Below are 19,046 nucleotides of genomic sequence, written 5' to 3'. Positions count from 1 at the left end.
TCTTATGAAAAATCATTCAGTGGTAAAGTAAATATAAATAAAAAAATAACAAAACAAAAATCGTGTAATTTTATATTTTATTTCAACATTTCTTTTGGTGAATATGTCATATATATTTTTTTTCTGCAAAATATGCACATTTTCTTCTAATGGGTGACATAATTCGATCAATGAACCAAACAATATCGACCTTATTTAAGCGCATATCGCATGACGTCATTTCAAAAGTAGTCCGTGCACGCGACAGGTATATTCCACAGTGTTGAATACAAGCAAGTATATTCCACAACGTGTTATACCGTCAATGTCGCGGTGAAAATGGGATAAACAAAGATACGTGCGGAAATGACTGAGGTAGTGATTTTAACCTCTACGAACAGCAAATACGTTAAATAAATAGTTCAACTTAACCCGCGTTTTAAACTTGTTATCTGCATTGTGATTGCTTACCCGCTTGAACACATTCCTGAACCTGTATAGCAGGTCGCCAGGACCCCGAAGATCCACAGCTGAATATCAGATTTGGCTTGTACAACGGAGGCAAGGAATAACCCTCAAGACAATATACCTTGCACACCTTGGCATAGTCTGTCTGCCATCCATTGCAAGCTGTAAGCCCATGACTCGGTACAGGTAGTTTTGGACACGGGCGGGCTTAATGAAAATAAAATACATAAATTTTAAAATTATCGATACTACATGTATGAAAAATAATTTATTAACACGTACCATAATTTATTTTTACTGATTGTCTTGTTGCCAACTTACGATGAATGGTTATTTGAAATGTGCACTCTGCCGACAAACCATTGGATGGCTTTACAGCTGTATACTGAATAGTATACACGCCCCAAGGGAATTCGTATGAACTTACTGGATAGTTCTTCGTCACTATGACGTGATTGCCTCTGGGGTCATGAAAGATGGGCACAGTCCAGCTCTGCATGCTTGTTTTATTTGAAACATGTATAAAACGATTCGCAGGGCATCCGTATACTACTGGAGGTTGTATATCTGTAAAAGCAAAAATATTACGTGTACGGTAAGAACATAGTGTGAGTGCGAACCAACAAGAATTGCTTTACCAAGTCAAAATGTACTTTTGACAATTACCGACTTCACAGTTTTTGCCTGTCCAAAATTGTGAACAAGAGCACGAATAACCTCCGTTTCGTCTAAAACATACTGCGCCGTTTTTGCATGTGCCGCTGCTGCAAACGTCATCTAAAAATATTGAACAACTATATACTAATTGAAAATAAATTTTGCTAAGTAACATTGTAACGTTATAAGCTCTTCAAGTAAAAGGATTTTTTTGTTGTTGTATATTTATTTGAATAAATTACGTAACATCGATATACATATATTTAATATGCGTATTAGAAATACGCTTGTAGATTATGCTCACTTACACTCACAACTGGGTAATTGTCCAGACCAGATCCCAGATTCTGTACATGCACGTATTGATAGCCAAGGATAATTTAGCCTGTAGCCACTGTCGCAAGAATATTCAATTGTGTTGTCATATGTGTAGTGATCCTAAAATCCTCCCGTGACTGATGGCACTTGGCGTTCCACAGGAGATTGCTATTATGAATAATTCAGGTTGTTTATAACCTATTCATTTGACAGATAATTAATCACGTACAAGAAAGTAGATCGAAAAATGTAACTAAAGAAAATCTTTTTATATATGCAGAAATATTGTTAAAATGCCATCGTTTACAGTTTTTTATTATTATTCATTTTAATAAATCAACGTTTCTCAAATTTCACCGACGTCTTTTGTCTAAAAATCGACATTTTAAGCTGTAATGAGATATTTATATCAACCTTAACAGCATTCCCCTATGGTCCCCCGTGGACATGGACACAATAATTGATGGTTGATAATTATACCGTCTGGTTCACCAATAAACACCATACCGGCACAGTTTTCGCATCGAGCATTACAAATCGTAACCTCAACGACATGGTGTGAATCCGGGCAGGCGTGTTCACTGAAGCATTCTGATCGAAGGTCGTGGTACAAGGCTCGTCTCCGCGTGTGAGTCCCTCCGTTGCCGCTAGAACAGGACACGGTACAAGCAGACCATGGCTGCCACTCTCCCCAGGAGCAGTGGCAATAGTTTGTGGTTTCTGCACCTTATATCAAAAGACAAACAAGCTACAACGTAGAATATAATTTATACGGACGTGCACAATAACTCAGTTATAGACAATTTAGTTATTTTATCATTATATAAACTGAACAACAATGCGATAGATATAACTTCTAGATAAAACTTCCGGTATGGTATTAATACATGTATGAGAAGTGAATACCGTATGGTGTGTTGTCGAAGAGAAAACGTTTGGGTCTTCGATGCAATACGGAGTTAATATGATCCTCTCCCGCATTCAACGTGTCTGCTAACAAATATTGCTAACGTCACATTCAGAATTACTATTATTGCAAGGATTTGAACATACTTATGAATACTATGCCAAACGAGTTATGAACAAATAATACAATACACGTGTTTTTAAACATATATTGCTGAAACATACACAAGTAGTAAGGGCATTCTCAATAAGAAAATTATTTTGCCTTAAAAATATACCTGTGAATGCAATCCATTTGTTGTTTTTGCAAGCAAACACTTTCGTGACGTTTTGGTACAAGATAAGACACTCTGTCTGAATCTCTTTGTACAATGTGTAAGTGTTCACCTCTAACTCCGGTTTAAAGTTGACACAACCAATAATTTCCCCCGGCAAACAGTTAAGTGAACAACCCTATAACATAAATAAGCACTTTCTTTACTTATTTGCAACCATATTAACACAACTGTTAACATAACACACATATCGCTTGCTAATAAACGAGTGCAACAGAAGCTTTTATTACAGTAAAATATGCAATTGTAAATTTACTGTGTGAAACTGGATTCAATACGTCTCGCGATGTAAAGACTTAATATGTGTCCACTTTGAAGAGAATCAAACAAAAACGATGGGATATATATGCAATACAGACTCTTATTGCCGATTATAATACAAGCTTAAATAGCCATGATGGCAGGTCATGTATGAAACGTGTTTTCATCAAATTAATGACTGGAACACATAAAATCTATGTGGGCAATATATAATTAATAGCAAAATATCAGTTTTTATATTAAGCTTTATTAGTATGTTATATATAAAAAAACATGTATTCATAGAATTATCAAAACTTTTCAGAGCGGAACAAATAAGTACTGTTAATTAATATTGACTATCAACATTTAGTATTATCATTGTAACCTTGAAAGATTTGTCTGCGGATCATTTAATTAGACGTGATGAAAAGTCCATATAAACTTACCGGGTCAGCATAGTTGTGTGTCACCACTGATGTTTCTGTCGTTATACGATGTGCCAAGTTAGCAAAAGTAGACAAAAGTATCAGTAGATTGGTAAAACCGGTAATATGAAACATTGTTCACTGGATACACAGAAATGGATAACATAAACAAATAACGAACGATTTAAATGAGCTGTCCATAACTGATAAGAACCAGCCAATTGAAGATCGCAATATTTGTCAAGGAAGACGCACGCTCCTTTGTCACGAGTTTAGTCGGTACCCATTTAGGCAAGCAAAAATGAAGGTAATTGAATGATTTACCTGATATGTATGTTTAGATAGAGATATTGCACTGTAAGCGTATGGATTGGTAGTTTGGAAGAACACCTAGCTTGGGACTACATTTTGGACCACTAGGATTACGGTCACTGTTGAAAAATAAATAAAGACTATTGCCTCAATAATATGAGTTTGAATAGAGGTATTGCACTGAAATGGTGTGCGTGTGTAGCTTGCAGGCAGAACTACATTGGGATCGCACCGTTGAGTAAAACAGTGCAAACCAGGTTTCGTGTCATAACCCTGTTTCTTATATGTTGATGACCTCCGTTTTTTCTCCCATTTTCGTTTGAAACCATGATTGCTTCGAATGAGGTTTATTGGCATTGTCCTATTGCTCAGAATATTGGTGCTTCACACATTGAATTTGAAATGTTATTATCGTGATGTTTATTCTTATCCTATGATTTCTGGCCCGTCTAATCCCAAATACACTTATCGTAAAAACAACATTAACGAAAGTTGTAAGAAATGTACTCGTAAGAACATTAAGCCAAATTACCATTTTTGAAAGAATATGTTCGTTAGTTAAAATTACCAATAGATAGAAGAGAAAGAAGATGAAAGAATACAAGGAGGAGTGGATTAAGGAGCAAAATATCAGCACTTACAAGGAGATGACCAAATGCAACCGAAAAAACCTACATCACCCTAAAGACACTCACGAATATTAAGGCCCAAGGCAAGTATTATGGCAGATGTTGACGGGAACCTCGTTTGCAAGTCCTTAAGAGGTGGATGAAATACTGCTGCGACCTATATAATTACCCGCTTCAACCTGGTCCCAGTTTCCTTCAGAACAATTCCAAACCGTATTAAAGGCAGAAGAATGAAGTGCGCAGTTTGAAGGCAGCACAATCTGCTGGAAGGAGATGAAGTTGAAGAAAAGAGTAGACCCAGTCTCTGGTCATCATTTTACCGAAAAAGGGCAACATCAGGCTGTGCGAGATCGATAGCACCGTTAGCCTCATCAGCCACCACAGCATAGTCACGTCACGCATTATCCTCAACCGAGTATAAATATAAGGCCTGATGGACGAGAAGGCTGGATTCAGAGATGGACAGACCACAGTAGAACAAATCTTCTACTGCAGTTATCATTGAGTATCACCTGCAAAACCAACGTAAGCTCTTCCACATCTTTATCGACTTTACGAAAGCGCTTGACTGCTTGATGAAGGGCTGGTGAAAGAGAGGCAGGAACTTTATGGAAACGCCAGCAGCGCAATTGTTTTCAATAGACAGATGGATGACTTCTTCTGAACATCAGAAAGCTTCGGTCGGAGATAACTAATTTTCTACATAGAGTAGGAGACCGACGATTGTATCCGGTAGTTGGCAGCATCAATTGTTGGCTCAAAAGAACCCCTTTTGGCGAGCACAAATCAAGTACAAAGGTCTTAACAGAATGTTAAGCTTAATTTGCATATTCAAACAACTTGGCAGAAGTTCAAAATCATAATTTAAGGCCAATGGTGAATTGAGACCCATTTTCAAATCTTTAATTGTTGGCTCAAAAGAACTCCTTCTGGCGATCACAAATCAAGAACAAAGGTCTTAACAGAATTGTTAGCTTAATTTGTATATTCAAAATACTTAGCAGAAGTTCAAGATCATAATTTAAGGCAAATTGTGAATTTAGACCCATTTTCAAAGTTTCACTTCTTTATACTGAAGAGTTTCGTATTTCATTGACAAGGGAACACTTTTTTGAATTATTATGGTTAAATTTATTTAGTAATACTTAATATAGACATTGTAGGCATAATTAAACATAACAACACATAACAAATTAAAAGATCTTCTTAGCAAATTAGCTTACTCTTGACATAGCCATAGAAAAAACATTACAAATTAACACTGTCACAACAGAATATTATTAATTTCCAAAAAAAATGTATTGTCTAACGCGTAAAATTATTGTAATGCAATAAAGTACAAGTCTATATATACAATTAGTAAAGTGCGTCACGGACTGAATACAATTTAAATTTTTGATTCTGAAAATCTGCATGGTCGTCGATCAACGCGTGGCGTCAAAAAACGGTACGGTGCATATTCTCTGGTTGGTTCAGTGCCCTGTTGTCTGGTAGACGAGTCCGCTTTGCGACCGGCGATTTGTTGTCTGATACCTGACCGGTTTCTTGCTTGCGTTTTGTTGTCTGGTGGACGGGGAAAGCGTCTGGTTGTCTGATTGACGTTAGCGCTCCTGATCCAGCATATTGTTTTTTGGTTGTGATAACAAAACATATGCGTACACTTACATATACATTAACATTTGTACAATTAAGCGAACACATGACTGTTTTCCAGTTGTTTTTTTAATTTGTGACTTCTTAACGAATGTATGAATGTATATTTATAATTGATGTTCTGGTCTGCCAGTGAAACTTTCTTTTTCTCAGTTTAATATCGTATATACTTAAATCGAGTATCGAAGTTAAATTGTTATAAAAATTCAATTGTCAAGTATTAATCGCTTAAAAACTTGCGTCTTATAAAACAATATGTTGAATTGAAATATACTAACGCTTACTCTTGCCTGTATTTCCTTTGTTTGGACTTGTAGCGCACGAAGCAACAAATGGCAACTACGATAAGAGCCAAAAGTCCGCATCCAACTCCGATTCCCGTCCCTGCAACGTCAGCGCGGATTTATATTGTACAGGATCATTTTACTAGTGTGATATATTTTAGAATTCTAGTGTCTGCGATATATATTATTCAGACATACACATTTGACAGAAATGACAAATATCAAATATATGTTAAACATTTTTTATTGAAAGAAAAATGTTTAACATCGCATAATTTAAAGCAGGAGCTATTTCTTATTATTTGTCTGTTACCTTTGCTATTATTTTATGGACAGTTAACTATCAATAGTTTATGCTTTCAAACGTCTTTTTATATACTTGAAACAAACAATATTCTGAAATTTGACTGCGAGGTTGATATTCAGATTTTATATTTAAACATTACAAGTGCTGCTGATGAGCTGTGTGATCTCCTTTTTGTACGTCGTTCGTCGTGCTTCGTCTGTCGTCAGTATTGAAAAGTCTAGGGGATGATTTAATGAATGCTGGTGATAACATTCCTCCGAAGATATCTGGCCCAAGGTACTACATTAAATACAAATCATCAACTAGTGAGCACTATTAATGTCACATTCAATGTAAAATTAACATGACACATGCTCCGATAATGGATCCGGTTAATCGAGAGAACGTGGCCGCGAAGGAACTTGTAAGTCATGCTTTTATGACCATATTTAAGCGGAGAAGGTATTTGTGGACAGTGGAGGTCACATTTTTTAAAGCGAGATTATACGATTTTTTATATGTGTTAAATTGTAATATATTGATAAAATATGTTACAATAACACAAAATATGCAAGACAAAATATACATTGAAGACGAATTTCATTAAATGCAGCAAAGACAAATAAGCGCCACGAGCTGATTGTGACGAAGATATTTCGTACATATTTTTCCTTCAATAACCGAAGCATTCGTCTGTTTAGTTAGTGTTCGTGTGTCGTTTGAATAGATATCGTTGCAGTAATTTAAAATGAACCGTAAAACTAAATTTTGATTAACATCGTACATGCATGATTTACATGCTGGCGATTTTGAGTGTACATACATTTTCGATTTCAGAATGAAATATCTGGCTTATTTTGCATTATTCGACACATGTTCTTCTTAACTTTTATTTTAATTTATATTGAAATATATGTTTAATAAGTTTTTTTACACATTTTATATACATTAAAAAATATTTGACAAAATCGTATAATATCGCTTTAATTATCATCATGAAAATTGCTCTGATCAAATTTTAAAATTCGTCCATATAAATTGTCGAAAGTTGTGTGATAGTTTTCCTTTAAGTTATTAAATAAAGATGCGCTGATTTTTGGAGAACAAGTCAAACATTAATGCACATATGAAATCAAATCTGAAGTTGGTTTTTTCCCTATACGCACAAATATCATGTATTGCAGTTTTAATTATATACATAAAAAAGTTGTTGTCTCTTTAGAGTTTGCTCTGTATAAACAAAAACCATTATATAATAATTAATAATATAATGATCATTTTTCATTTTGCCTGTTTTTATTACACATAATACCTGTGCATTTAGGCAGACTTCTTTGTGGATTTACTGACGTCTGATAATTCCATACATTCCCAGTATTTAGACCACACGTATAGACTTGCATTGGCGCAATATCAAAGTCGAATCCAGCGTCACAGAATATTGTGCAGTTTATGGTATCCGATGTGTTAATACACTCAACTGATCCGTTCAATGGAGCAAAAAACTCAGGACAAACTGAAATAAGTTTTAAACGCAAAACCAACTGACGCTTTTGTAAATAAAATTGTAGTATTTGAATTGAACGAACAGTGAGTGTTTGTTGCCGAACCAGAAGTTTTAGTCATATCCAAGGTAGACTTAAGCGGGGCAAATAGTAAGAAATTGTGACGTTTTTCTGATCATTTAATCCGACGAAATGGTGTTTCAGCGAATTATTGGCGCAAATAAATTTTGAAACACATGTTGTTGTAATCGAGGTCGAATTGCAAGGAAGAGACCGTTACCGCATTGATAATTTGAGTACATCTGCAGATCAACTGATCAATACTGGCTAAACATTTTTATTTGCTCCATACTTATATTTGGTTTCACATTAACCTGGGCATGCAAGTGGAGTGCAAGCAATGAAATCAACATCTGATCCAGGGCAATATTTGCCACCATTGTCAGGAAGAGGATTGTTACAAAGTCGTGTCCGGATCATGTGTCCTTCTCCGCAACTGGTTGAACATTCTGACCAGTTTCCCCATTTGTTCCATTGTCCATCAACTACAATTTATGACAATATTAAAGAACAAAGAACAGAGGACTCCGTCTGTGTTAGAACAAATCAGAAAGCAAAGAAATGCAAATTTTAATATAAAATATACACTTTTATTTTAAGAAAAATACCCATAAATATTTCACAAAATTCTCCTGTGTAGCTGTCCGCGCATCGGCAGGTGTAATTAGAAACACCATCTATGCACGTTGCTCCATTTAAGCAAACGTTTGTTTCGCAATCATCTATGTTGACGTCACACTGCTTGCCATTAAAACCACTATTGCACGTGCATATGAAATCGTGCAGCATGTCCTTACAGACTCCATGTATACAGGGCATTGAAAAGCATTCGTCAAGATCTAAAATAATATTATAATTTTACAACTAACTGCATGCAATTTTTAAATAGAAAATATTGTATTTTATTATATATATACAATTCGGTAATAGATTTGAAAGAGCACACACATGGCAAACAATATTGGATGAACTGATAACTTGATTTAATAAAGTAAATAAATACTGAGTCAAAATTAAACATAATTTCATTCAAACCATCGCATTGGCTGGGGATGGTTGTGAACGTTCCATCTAAAATAGCGGCATCAAACGCCTGCCAGTGAATAATGGTTCCTTCTTCTGAATTTAAACAACTTCGATTCATTTTCACGTTACGGATGCCATACCAAATATTCAACTGCGTTAAGGACACGCTTCGACCACCACCTGATATGTGAAGTTCATTATAGTACCGACATATTTAAAACTCAAATGTATTATGAAGGTATTGAAAAGATATGTTTCATAATGCTTATTCAGTGAGACGTTAAACCGATAGCAAGTCTTTGATTCATAAAAATTCAAATAGAATATGCGTACATATATGAATCACACAATAATGATGTCGTAATAGCATTGCTTTCTTGTTGGTCGTCAAACTGCAAAAGACGCTCTAAATTAAAAAAAAATTGCGTACATTTAAAAAAATAGTATTTACAAAAAATGTTTTAAATACAAAACACGTTATAATAAACGCTATATACAAGTAATTTAAATGTATAAAAATAGGAGGGACAAAAAAAGCCCTGTGTTCATTAAGGATGTAACTTAATAATTCCAAATAAAAGGTAAGTCCATCAAATCACTTGCCCGAAATTAGCATATTAGGTAACACGGAATTTGAGTCATATATCCGCTATTAACCATCGATTAATTACTAAATTCAAGAATAATAGTAAGTGTATGTGTACCAAGCGATATATGTCTTCGAATTATGTGCGATTTCATATTCATGTATATTATTAGATATTTTTCTCGAGAAAACTGTACACGACCGTACGTTAAATTGCCGTCATTCTCCTTTTGGTATAGTGAAACATTATAGGAAACCGCCAAGGTGCCTACATACTCTATACAACATTCAGATTATGTGTCTGGCCTATAAACGACTTAAAAATATCTTTCTTAGAATATGTGTTTATGAAGCTTAATATTTATAAAAATGATAGTTACTTTACTTTTGCTAAAATAAAGATTAATTAACCAATTTTAAGTTAGTTTTGTCGCAATCATTTTTTTGTTTATAGTCTTTGTACCGTCGAGTATTGGTCGTTATTGAAATTCGAATTACCATTTGTAACTCTTATTTTCGACACGGTCAGAGGTTCACAAGGTGACTCTGTTATATTAACAAATAAAGGTGCTCCATCCAGATGAAATTCCATGGAGCAGTTCTTGTTGAAAACAACAACCTGGTGCCATTTGCCATCGACAATGCCAAGTTTTGATATTTTTCTTTTGCTGAAAAAACATTATCATCGCGGTCAATATCTAAATAATTTAAGCATAGACGGTACTAAGATTGCCATTTAAATATAGCTCACATTTGAATGATGGATATTTTATCTGGGATTGCATACTATCGGATACTCCGAGGGAAAAAATGAAAGAACACCTTGTTTCTAGTCGTCAGCTTTTAAGTACGTTGCAAAATTAATGTCATGTAAAACATATTTTACAATTCTAAGTACTCAGTTCAATGGATTGTGATAACCCTTAAAACACATACTATAACTATATTTTCGTGATCATCATTTGTCTTAAATACAAGGCTAGCGTACACGAATTTCTCTCCTGATAATGTCGTTGGAATTTCATTATTTCTATATATTTACTTATAAAATACCTATCCATAATCACAAAGGTAAACAAATATCGTATCATGTTTATTAATATGCTATTACAAAAAAATAACCTGAATATTGAGTTCTCTTGTAGACCTGACTGCATACCAGTGTCATTGCCAAGTAAAACAATCTCAAACGTTTCAGTTTCGTCATCAGTTAGCTCACTTAAACGTATCCACATGGTCATCGTAAATTCGCTTCAGATCGCTTCTTTAAAACTAAGGAATACACTGGATGTATTGTCACCATCGAACATCAAATCAAATACTGAAATATTATTTTAAAAAAGGCTTATTGTAGATGTAGATCTACGTGATGATTATTTTTCATATATATTACATGTACACCAATTATCATACTTGCAATAATAATGGAACCATAATAGACATATTCATTGGATTTTAATCTGTATAGCATCTTCTTATAATAAAAATTTAAATAAAAAAATGAGTGCAGAAACTCAATATATAAATATACAAATAATTATATATTCAATTATCATTCCTATAAAATGGCGTTATATCACACTCATAATATACCAGAGCAATCTGCAATGCTTCCGGATCCAAAAGTCTTCGTTGTCATTCCAGCCGGACATCGAGTGCAATTGACCTGCCCATACTCCGACTGATAGAATCCAACATAACACGGAGAACAGGGTGGTAAGCCGTCTGAGGAAAACATGCCGACAGGACATGCGTCTATAGAAAATCAAAGCAGTCAAACAAAACAGCCAACTGGTTTATCATTCTTTGTTATTTTGTAAGGTGCAACATTATTTAATTATTTATATTGACGTCAATACGATGGCAAACGTTAGAATATAAACACCATTTTCAAAATAATTACCAAAAGTGCGCACATATTCTTTGTGTGAATTTCTATCCTATAACATGAAACAAAGAAAGGTAACAAAAATGCATGTCACGCATTTAAGGTTATCGTTCACGAATTTTACACGTTCACGTGCCTCTGCACTGGGCCCTGTCTTGAGTTCCGATGTGCTTTGTTGTTTTGGCTACAGGACAACGTTTGCAATTAGTTTGACGAGCTTGGTCTTGATAGAAACCCTTTTGGCACAGGTAGCAGTCTGAATTGTCACTATCCATTTTTTCGTAGAAATACGTTCCAGCCGGACATTCAACTGAAATAGAAATTCGAAGTGTACCTCGGCAAGTCGTTCACTATTGTGTAGTATAATTAGTTATTCATATAAGTGTTGCGTTACCTGACTCAAGTTGTGCTGATTTATGTATGTGTTTTATTATATATTTAGTCACTTTATCTTTCAGTTAAACTACATTTGAAATAGCAATAATAAACTATTATAATTAAATTATTGTATTTGCTTTCTTTACAATTTACAATCTGATAGATATATTTTCGTGCCTTGTCAAATAAAAAAATCATGCGAATATCAAATTACACAGAACAAAACATTGAGTAGGATATAAATCGTTACCACATCTTAGTCCATCTTCCGAAACTACTGTTCCGAGGTCGCAATGGGTTATAATTCCTTCACCTTCAACATTTATGTCATGCACCAAAATGTCTCCAAATATTCTCTCAGCGTCGTAAGATACAAAACGTTGAACATTCGACAATACTGTCTGGTATTGAATACGAGCATCTTGGATATCGTCTGTCATTGTCGGTAGGTACAACCTTATTTGTACTGAAACGTGTGTTTTGTTTACATACAACGGCATGCCATATGCGGATCTTCTTCGACGGTCAACCTCTCCACAGGATATCTTAAGAAGCAACATAATAATTTAATTTATTATATCGATCAGCACTAGGAAAGATAACAAGCACTATACTTTGCTTATTTCACTTTCACATTTACTTTTAACACTATTCACTATCTAGGCACACAAAGCTTTCGTATACAATCAACACCGCTAGTAAATAAATCTTTGTACACCATTAAGCAATTAATACTGTTTTCATTTTGCTTTTTAACCAATGAAATCGAAGTATTAAACCTACCTGCACGTTGTCAGGGTTACAGTCCGTATTGTCTGGGCAAACTTCCGGGTGGAAGAAAATACTGTGCTGCAGCTGGTAGATGAAATTCTCGGCTATCTGCCTTTGTGATTCCAAAGTTGAGCAATCACCATCGAAGGTCACAGCGGCGTTCACCACTGTGCTTTGTTGAATAGGTATGTGTATTGCTGAAAGTGGGTAGTTCGCTTCACTTTACACAATCAGTACTGAAATATTAAGCAATGCATGTATTTAAACGTTCCGCTGGAAACAAGCACGTGGTTTATGCTATTACCATACAGCGGAATGATTAAATCATTGGTTACAGATGCTAACATTGAATTAGGACGTTATATGTGCTTTGTTGCAATACAGTGCATGAAAAAATTCCTCGTTCGAAAAGATCTATGTTCATCATTTGGTGTAAAAGTGTTTGCTACCAACAACAGTTTACCATATCTGCCTTCTTCTTGGTACTATACCTTGACAAGCTTTGAACATAGGAGGTGGAATCCAGTTGCCAACATCGTCACAAACGTACAATCCATTTAGGTCAACATTTGGCATTTCCGTTCCGTTCTGACACTGTGCCTGACAGAACTCGCCACCCAGCCAGTTGTCGCACGCTATTGCCCCACTCTTAGGCGGCTCAAGTGGTGTGCATTGTAGTGTGTCTTTATTTCAATTCAGATAAGTATACAATTACAAGTATTATGATCAGACGTTAGTTTTGATACACCCCCAATACCTCATCGGATGCTCAGAATATTTTTAGTTTAAGTTCTTTAATGTAACATACAACGTGTTAATTACAATTGTACAGTTTATTTTAAGTTAAATTATATTACCTTTAGTTTTCATTCCTTGATTATGCATATTGTTTGTAAACAATTAAATGGTATTTTAATTTAAACCATATAAACGTTGTAAGGGATCGAATCATACTTTCGCAAATTGACTGTGTATCGTTTTTCCAGTTCCAAACTCCAAAAAGCCCATCCATGGTTTGTTCACATGAAACGCTGTCAATACCCAACAGTTTCTTTCCAGGCTCACATGATATGGCACACAATGCCCCGGTACGGGTGCCATCTGGGCAGGACACGCGCGTATAGGGAGTGGGGTATATCATGGGACACCGAATATCTGATAAAATTACAAACACATAAACTAAAACTAAATGAAAACGGATATGTTGTGTCTACACATATATAATAGTTATTCCAGCTTTGATTAATTGATATATGTTGGTCATCAAATAACTGTTAAACATTATTGAACATTTATATACTTACCCCGCACAATTACTGAAAATCCACATTCATTTCCGGTGTTGCCTGTCTGGTCACGAACACCATAGATAATGTCGTACTGGCCAGCCGATAACCTTGTGTCGGTCTTATGACCACGAACCAGGTACACGTGGACTGGTTCACCACTGTTGTCGGACGCTGTTGGCTCTATCCAGGTGACGAGAGATTTGTTGGAACTTCTTTCCGTTCCGTAGACTAAAGTACTCGGACATGTTTCGAACACTGGTGGTTCTACATCTGAGTAATGTTAATTATCAGTTAGATATGTTTATACATTTATTTGTGTATTCAAATTTCTCGGAAGTAATTTAATACTTAATATTCAGTGTATATTCAACATATTTGCAAATCCAATGAGCTTTTAATGCTTTTCAATCAACGGCAGCCACATTCAATGCAGATTGAACCATTCGTGTGACCTCAATGATTTTGTTGAAATACTATGTGAACATTATTTGACAATTTTATTATATTCTATAAACTGTCATAACTTGTTAAATACCCGGCTAATGCAGTTTACGTTACCTTTTTCGTAACACACGATAAAACAAAAACTTACCAACACATATGGGAGTTCCAACATGATGCCAGGTTTTATCTTCCGAGCAAATGAGAGTTTTTCCAACCAGTGGCGGCATATCATACCCGGGCTTCTCACATGTGTATTCACATATACTTCTGTAGGACTGACCATCGGTACAGCTTGGAAATCCAGCTCCATTGATGTTCGGCAGATGAGGGCACTGCCACGCTGTCATACGTATTGCAAATCGAGAACTATGAAACTACATAATATTGTTCAGGAGAGAAGATTTCGTTCTTTTTTAATTTTTTCATGACATAACATAAAATATAAACATAAAATTATTCAAATTGGGATCACCGCCTTTGAACGGTCATTGCAAAGCACTGTGGTTCAAACCGGTGTTATGGCTAGCCGAATCTAACACCTACGACAATATTAATTGAAAACGACACACGCTTATGTGGTCAGAAAATGAAAATCATAATCTAAATGCCATGCACCCGTTCCAAAATATATTGGCTATATTATAATAACGTCTTTGATATGTTGACATGTTTCGATAAAGTGATACATTATATAAATTTAAAGCATCAGTTTACTTCAGTTTAATGTCAATATAGTTTTGCATCTAGAAGTAAAATAAGCAAAATAACACGCACGAGAACATGCCGGTGTCGGGGCTGACCAGATTCCTTCACGTGTGCAGGTAAGTTGACTTTTACCAATAAGGTCAAAGCCACCATAGCAGCCATATTCGCAATTCGAACCAAGCAGGAGGACAGACCCAGAATTGCAACGAAAATAACCATTTTTAATGCCTGACGGTGTTTGGCATTTGACAACTAAAGAAACATTAAATCGAAATAAAATAACGGTTGAAAACCATAATTTTTAACTTTACTTTTTTATCATAGAATTTATAGTAAACTGCATATCGGAATATCACATCGACAATACAGCGACTGCTATTATCATGGACACTTTATGAACTTAAAAGTATGAACTGTATTACACAATAATAAATCATGTATATTATACCTTTGACATAAATCGGTATTACACATGTTGCCCAGTTCCCGACTTTATCCTTGGCTATGTATTTCACGGGCCATTCATCTTCGGTAAAATAACTTCCAGATGATTTGCCACTTATTTGGTTAGCTCTGTCTCAAACAAACGAAAAGATTCAAGATGAAATATGTAAAACTTTAACATGAAACCTATGTTTCCAGGCAACTGAATATCAACTTTTCTTTCTATATTATAATATTTAAATAACTGCATATGTGTGAATGAAAGAATACGTATTAACATTTTTTTTACATTTCCTTGTTACTATTAGCCACACATTTCTTCAACTCACATTAACCACCCATCTCTGTCGTCGAGAGCATAAGCAGGTTCCTTCCAAAAGACCCGCGCGTACGATTGCAATGGTTCTGCAAGCAATGGTTGAACTTCAGGGCATTTCAGAGACGGCGGGGAGTTATCTGCCATATTATGATGAATTTCAAACTGTGTTCAGCCCTCATAAGATAACAATAAAATTGTGTTCATTGTGTTTCAATTCTAAATAACTAGGCTTTAAACGTGTTTGGCACATTTAGTCAATAGGTTAGTAGGTAAGAGATGGTTGATAAATATTAAAATATTATATACGTGTATTCTGATGGATGAATGACCGTGTAAGTCATGCATTTCATCAAATTTAAAAGCCGTAGTGTATTGCACTGACAATTGTATATGCTATTGGTGATTTGTATTTACTTAACATCTGAAAATCGTTAAATACTTTATATTTTGTTTCTTTAGGTGGGGTTTCCTATTTCTCATACGTTTTTATTCGAGTACATACCTCTTGATCTGGAGCCGAAGAGAAACTTCCATAGATCACCAAGAAAACGTTTGTGTCTTGGAAGTAACATGGCGATTTTATGATCAGCTTTCAAGTTTCCTGCAAAAATGTACATGTAGTAATATACTTGTTTGTTGCCAGAAGTGCTGGTATTATGCAACATAATAAATTAATATTAAAATACTTGCTTGAAAATAAATTCAATACATTTAAGGGAAACATATCGGTGTTTGAAGGCCATTCGTGTTTTTAATTGAAAATAAGTATATCTATCTTATGTAAACATCGGTTTAATATTTAGTTTTAATCAAATGTGAATTTAAACAATTGTTAAAGAACACGCATAATTCAATCTACCTATTTTTCCAACCCACTGGTTGTTAATGCAAACATACACTTTCGAGATATTTTGGTACCTGACAGCACACTCTGTCTGAATCTGATCGTGTACCGATTGGTCGTTTGCTTCCGGTTCATGATTGAAACATCCAATAATTTGTCCAGGCAAATAGTCAAGCGGACAACTCTACAACATTGATGCGTGAGTTTAATTATTTTTCAACAACTTTAAAACAACAGCCCTTGAAATATAGAGGCGGCTTGCTAATAAATTATCAAAGAGAATGATAAATTAATTGTATATAAAGTAATGATATATAAAATGTTTCTTTACTAAGTTGTCTGCTTACTTCCGCAAGTAAAGATGAATGAATGCAATTTAAACATCGATGCGTACAGAAAAGTAATTATTTTAGTGAATGATAAGCAGTTAAACAAAAATGTTTTATCAAAAATTCGGTTTTACGATGAAAACGATTTAATGCATACATATCTTAGGCTATTAATTGTATACATACCGAACAAAATACCAACGGAAAGAACAAAATAAAATAAGATAATTGCAGACGCATCCCCATTTCAATTTAACTTAAATCCATTCAAAGATGATTAAATGCCGGATCTATAACTGATAACAAAAAAATCTGTTCATGCATTCTCATTCGCATAATCTATCGTACTTTCAATAATTTTTGGGTGAGCAAAGAGTCGTTCTTATCTTATCGACGAACGGTTAAATGGTTTAATCCAAATACACTTAATGGATATCTTTATTTGTTACCGTTGTCACCACGTTCACAAGGTTATAAAAATGATTTGTTTTGGGTTAACTGTTTCTCTCAGGCATTGTCTATCGGCTCACTCAGGAAATGCATTAATGTTTGTATCTTTGCTAAACTTAAAAATTATTAAAACGTTTAAGTACTTAACAGCATACTGTTCATATACGCAACAAAGCAATGATGTGTTTGCATTTATTATGCTCCCCGAAAATATATTTGGACACCAAATTGTCGCTGCTTTGTCTGCCCATCCGTCCGTCGATCTATCAATTCGTCATGTCATGTTCGAGCTATTTCCCAGCAACTAACGGCTATAATAAAAACAATATTACTGGGAAGTTTGGCTTCAATCGATCGTCCCTTAGTTGTATTAGGGGTTTTAAAATAAGGAATTAGAATAGTATTCAATTGTTTTGCTTTTCTCGGGTATGTAGTTAAAAATATAAACCTATAGTATATCTTTGCTTCAGCAAACTGTTTCGTTAACCATGAATCTTTGACATGATCAAACAAATATGCGCTCGATATCTTTTCATGGTCACAAATTGGTAGAAAATCCAGGACAATCAACAGCAAATTTTTGGAATCCCAGCATTATTTAGGTTATCTTGGCGTGCCAATACAGTAAAGTTATCAGTGTGCTCGTGCATTCTTTCGTTGCTTTTGGTGTCACTGCTATCGATGTAGCTATTGTAGATTGCTCGCGCATATAGTTCACCATGTCCTTTCAAGTTCTATCTAAACCTGTAAATTCGCATCCTTATTTTCACACATTGTTTCCTTTTAAGTGATCTGGATTTTTATTTTAGCAACGGAAACATAATGTTATGATAACAATTGATAACTTGTGAAATTTATATATAATGATTAACACACAATGGGCACCGGAATAGAAAATAGATATATACGGCCCACATCACGGCCCACATCAATGTTTACACCGACCACAATCTTCTACATGAATCAGATAGGCTTATTTTCTTCACTTGTATATCAAAGTCGTGAATGATTTGACATACAAATGGTTAAAGATCCATAAATTTAAAAAAAATCTTTTATGCATTGCATTTCGTTCTAATACGGTCTATTGCAGTTGATTTTCACTCTGGTTGCAACAATTTTAGATACATTTGACTTTGCAAGATGCATCAGCTAAAGAAATATATTCAACTTTTGAAAGTAAATCACCTGTTTAGACATGCGGGATTGATATTTTGAATATTTTACCTCTGTTAGGTATCTCCATTAAACCCATTATATTTAAAACTGTTTGATAAATCAAAAACTTTATCAGAGCTATCAATCGCCCGTCGTTTGTCGTTCGTCGTCAGTATTTGGATTGAAAAAACTCAAGAAAATACACGTTTCTCTTCATAAATCTTTATCTGAATATGTGTCTCATTGATATTCGGTTAAGTTCAAAACTACTTAATAATGTGGCTCCAAAATTGGGTATCTAGGTCAATTTTAAAAATAGAAACGGACACTCTTATATACTGCATTTATAATCCAG

The 19,046-nt window shown here is 34.7% G+C and overlaps 1 protein-coding gene across 1 annotated transcript in view; it reads right to left on the bottom strand.

Moving 5' to 3' along the window:
- Positions 1 to 17,436, bottom strand: part of LOC127840626 (sushi, von Willebrand factor type A, EGF and pentraxin domain-containing protein 1-like) — a 49,272-nt gene extending 31,836 nt beyond the window's left edge. Inside the window, exons 1-25 of the mRNA XM_052369038.1 lie at positions 17,270 to 17,436; positions 16,770 to 16,938; positions 16,413 to 16,511; positions 15,921 to 16,047; positions 15,596 to 15,720; positions 15,217 to 15,399; positions 14,591 to 14,782; positions 14,014 to 14,268; positions 13,664 to 13,864; positions 13,201 to 13,392; positions 12,722 to 12,906; positions 12,189 to 12,483; positions 11,697 to 11,870; positions 11,266 to 11,427; positions 10,661 to 10,673; positions 10,171 to 10,340; positions 9,096 to 9,266; positions 8,669 to 8,899; positions 8,375 to 8,545; positions 7,808 to 8,011; positions 6,210 to 6,309; positions 5,663 to 5,882; positions 1,930 to 2,148; positions 1,114 to 1,224; positions 451 to 509 (exon numbers count right to left, since the gene is read on the bottom strand). Of these exons, the coding sequence (XP_052224998.1) occupies positions 451 to 509; positions 1,114 to 1,224; positions 1,930 to 2,148; positions 5,663 to 5,882; positions 6,210 to 6,309; positions 7,808 to 8,011; positions 8,375 to 8,545; positions 8,669 to 8,899; positions 9,096 to 9,266; positions 10,171 to 10,340; positions 10,661 to 10,673; positions 11,266 to 11,427; positions 11,697 to 11,870; positions 12,189 to 12,483; positions 12,722 to 12,906; positions 13,201 to 13,392; positions 13,664 to 13,864; positions 14,014 to 14,268; positions 14,591 to 14,782; positions 15,217 to 15,399; positions 15,596 to 15,720; positions 15,921 to 16,047; positions 16,413 to 16,511; positions 16,770 to 16,938; positions 17,270 to 17,329 (4,088 nt within the window). The 5' untranslated portion in view covers positions 17,330 to 17,436. The remainder of the gene's footprint in view (positions 1 to 450; positions 510 to 1,113; positions 1,225 to 1,929; positions 2,149 to 5,662; positions 5,883 to 6,209; positions 6,310 to 7,807; positions 8,012 to 8,374; positions 8,546 to 8,668; positions 8,900 to 9,095; positions 9,267 to 10,170; positions 10,341 to 10,660; positions 10,674 to 11,265; positions 11,428 to 11,696; positions 11,871 to 12,188; positions 12,484 to 12,721; positions 12,907 to 13,200; positions 13,393 to 13,663; positions 13,865 to 14,013; positions 14,269 to 14,590; positions 14,783 to 15,216; positions 15,400 to 15,595; positions 15,721 to 15,920; positions 16,048 to 16,412; positions 16,512 to 16,769; positions 16,939 to 17,269) is intronic.
- Between the last annotated feature and the right edge of the window lie 1,610 nt (positions 17,437 to 19,046).

This window comes from Dreissena polymorpha, chromosome 8 (genome assembly GCF_020536995.1).
Source record: "Dreissena polymorpha isolate Duluth1 chromosome 8, UMN_Dpol_1.0, whole genome shotgun sequence".
Classification (NCBI taxonomy): domain Eukaryota; kingdom Metazoa; phylum Mollusca; class Bivalvia; order Myida; family Dreissenidae; genus Dreissena; species Dreissena polymorpha.
This window is presented reverse-complemented; position numbering and strand designations above follow the sequence as displayed.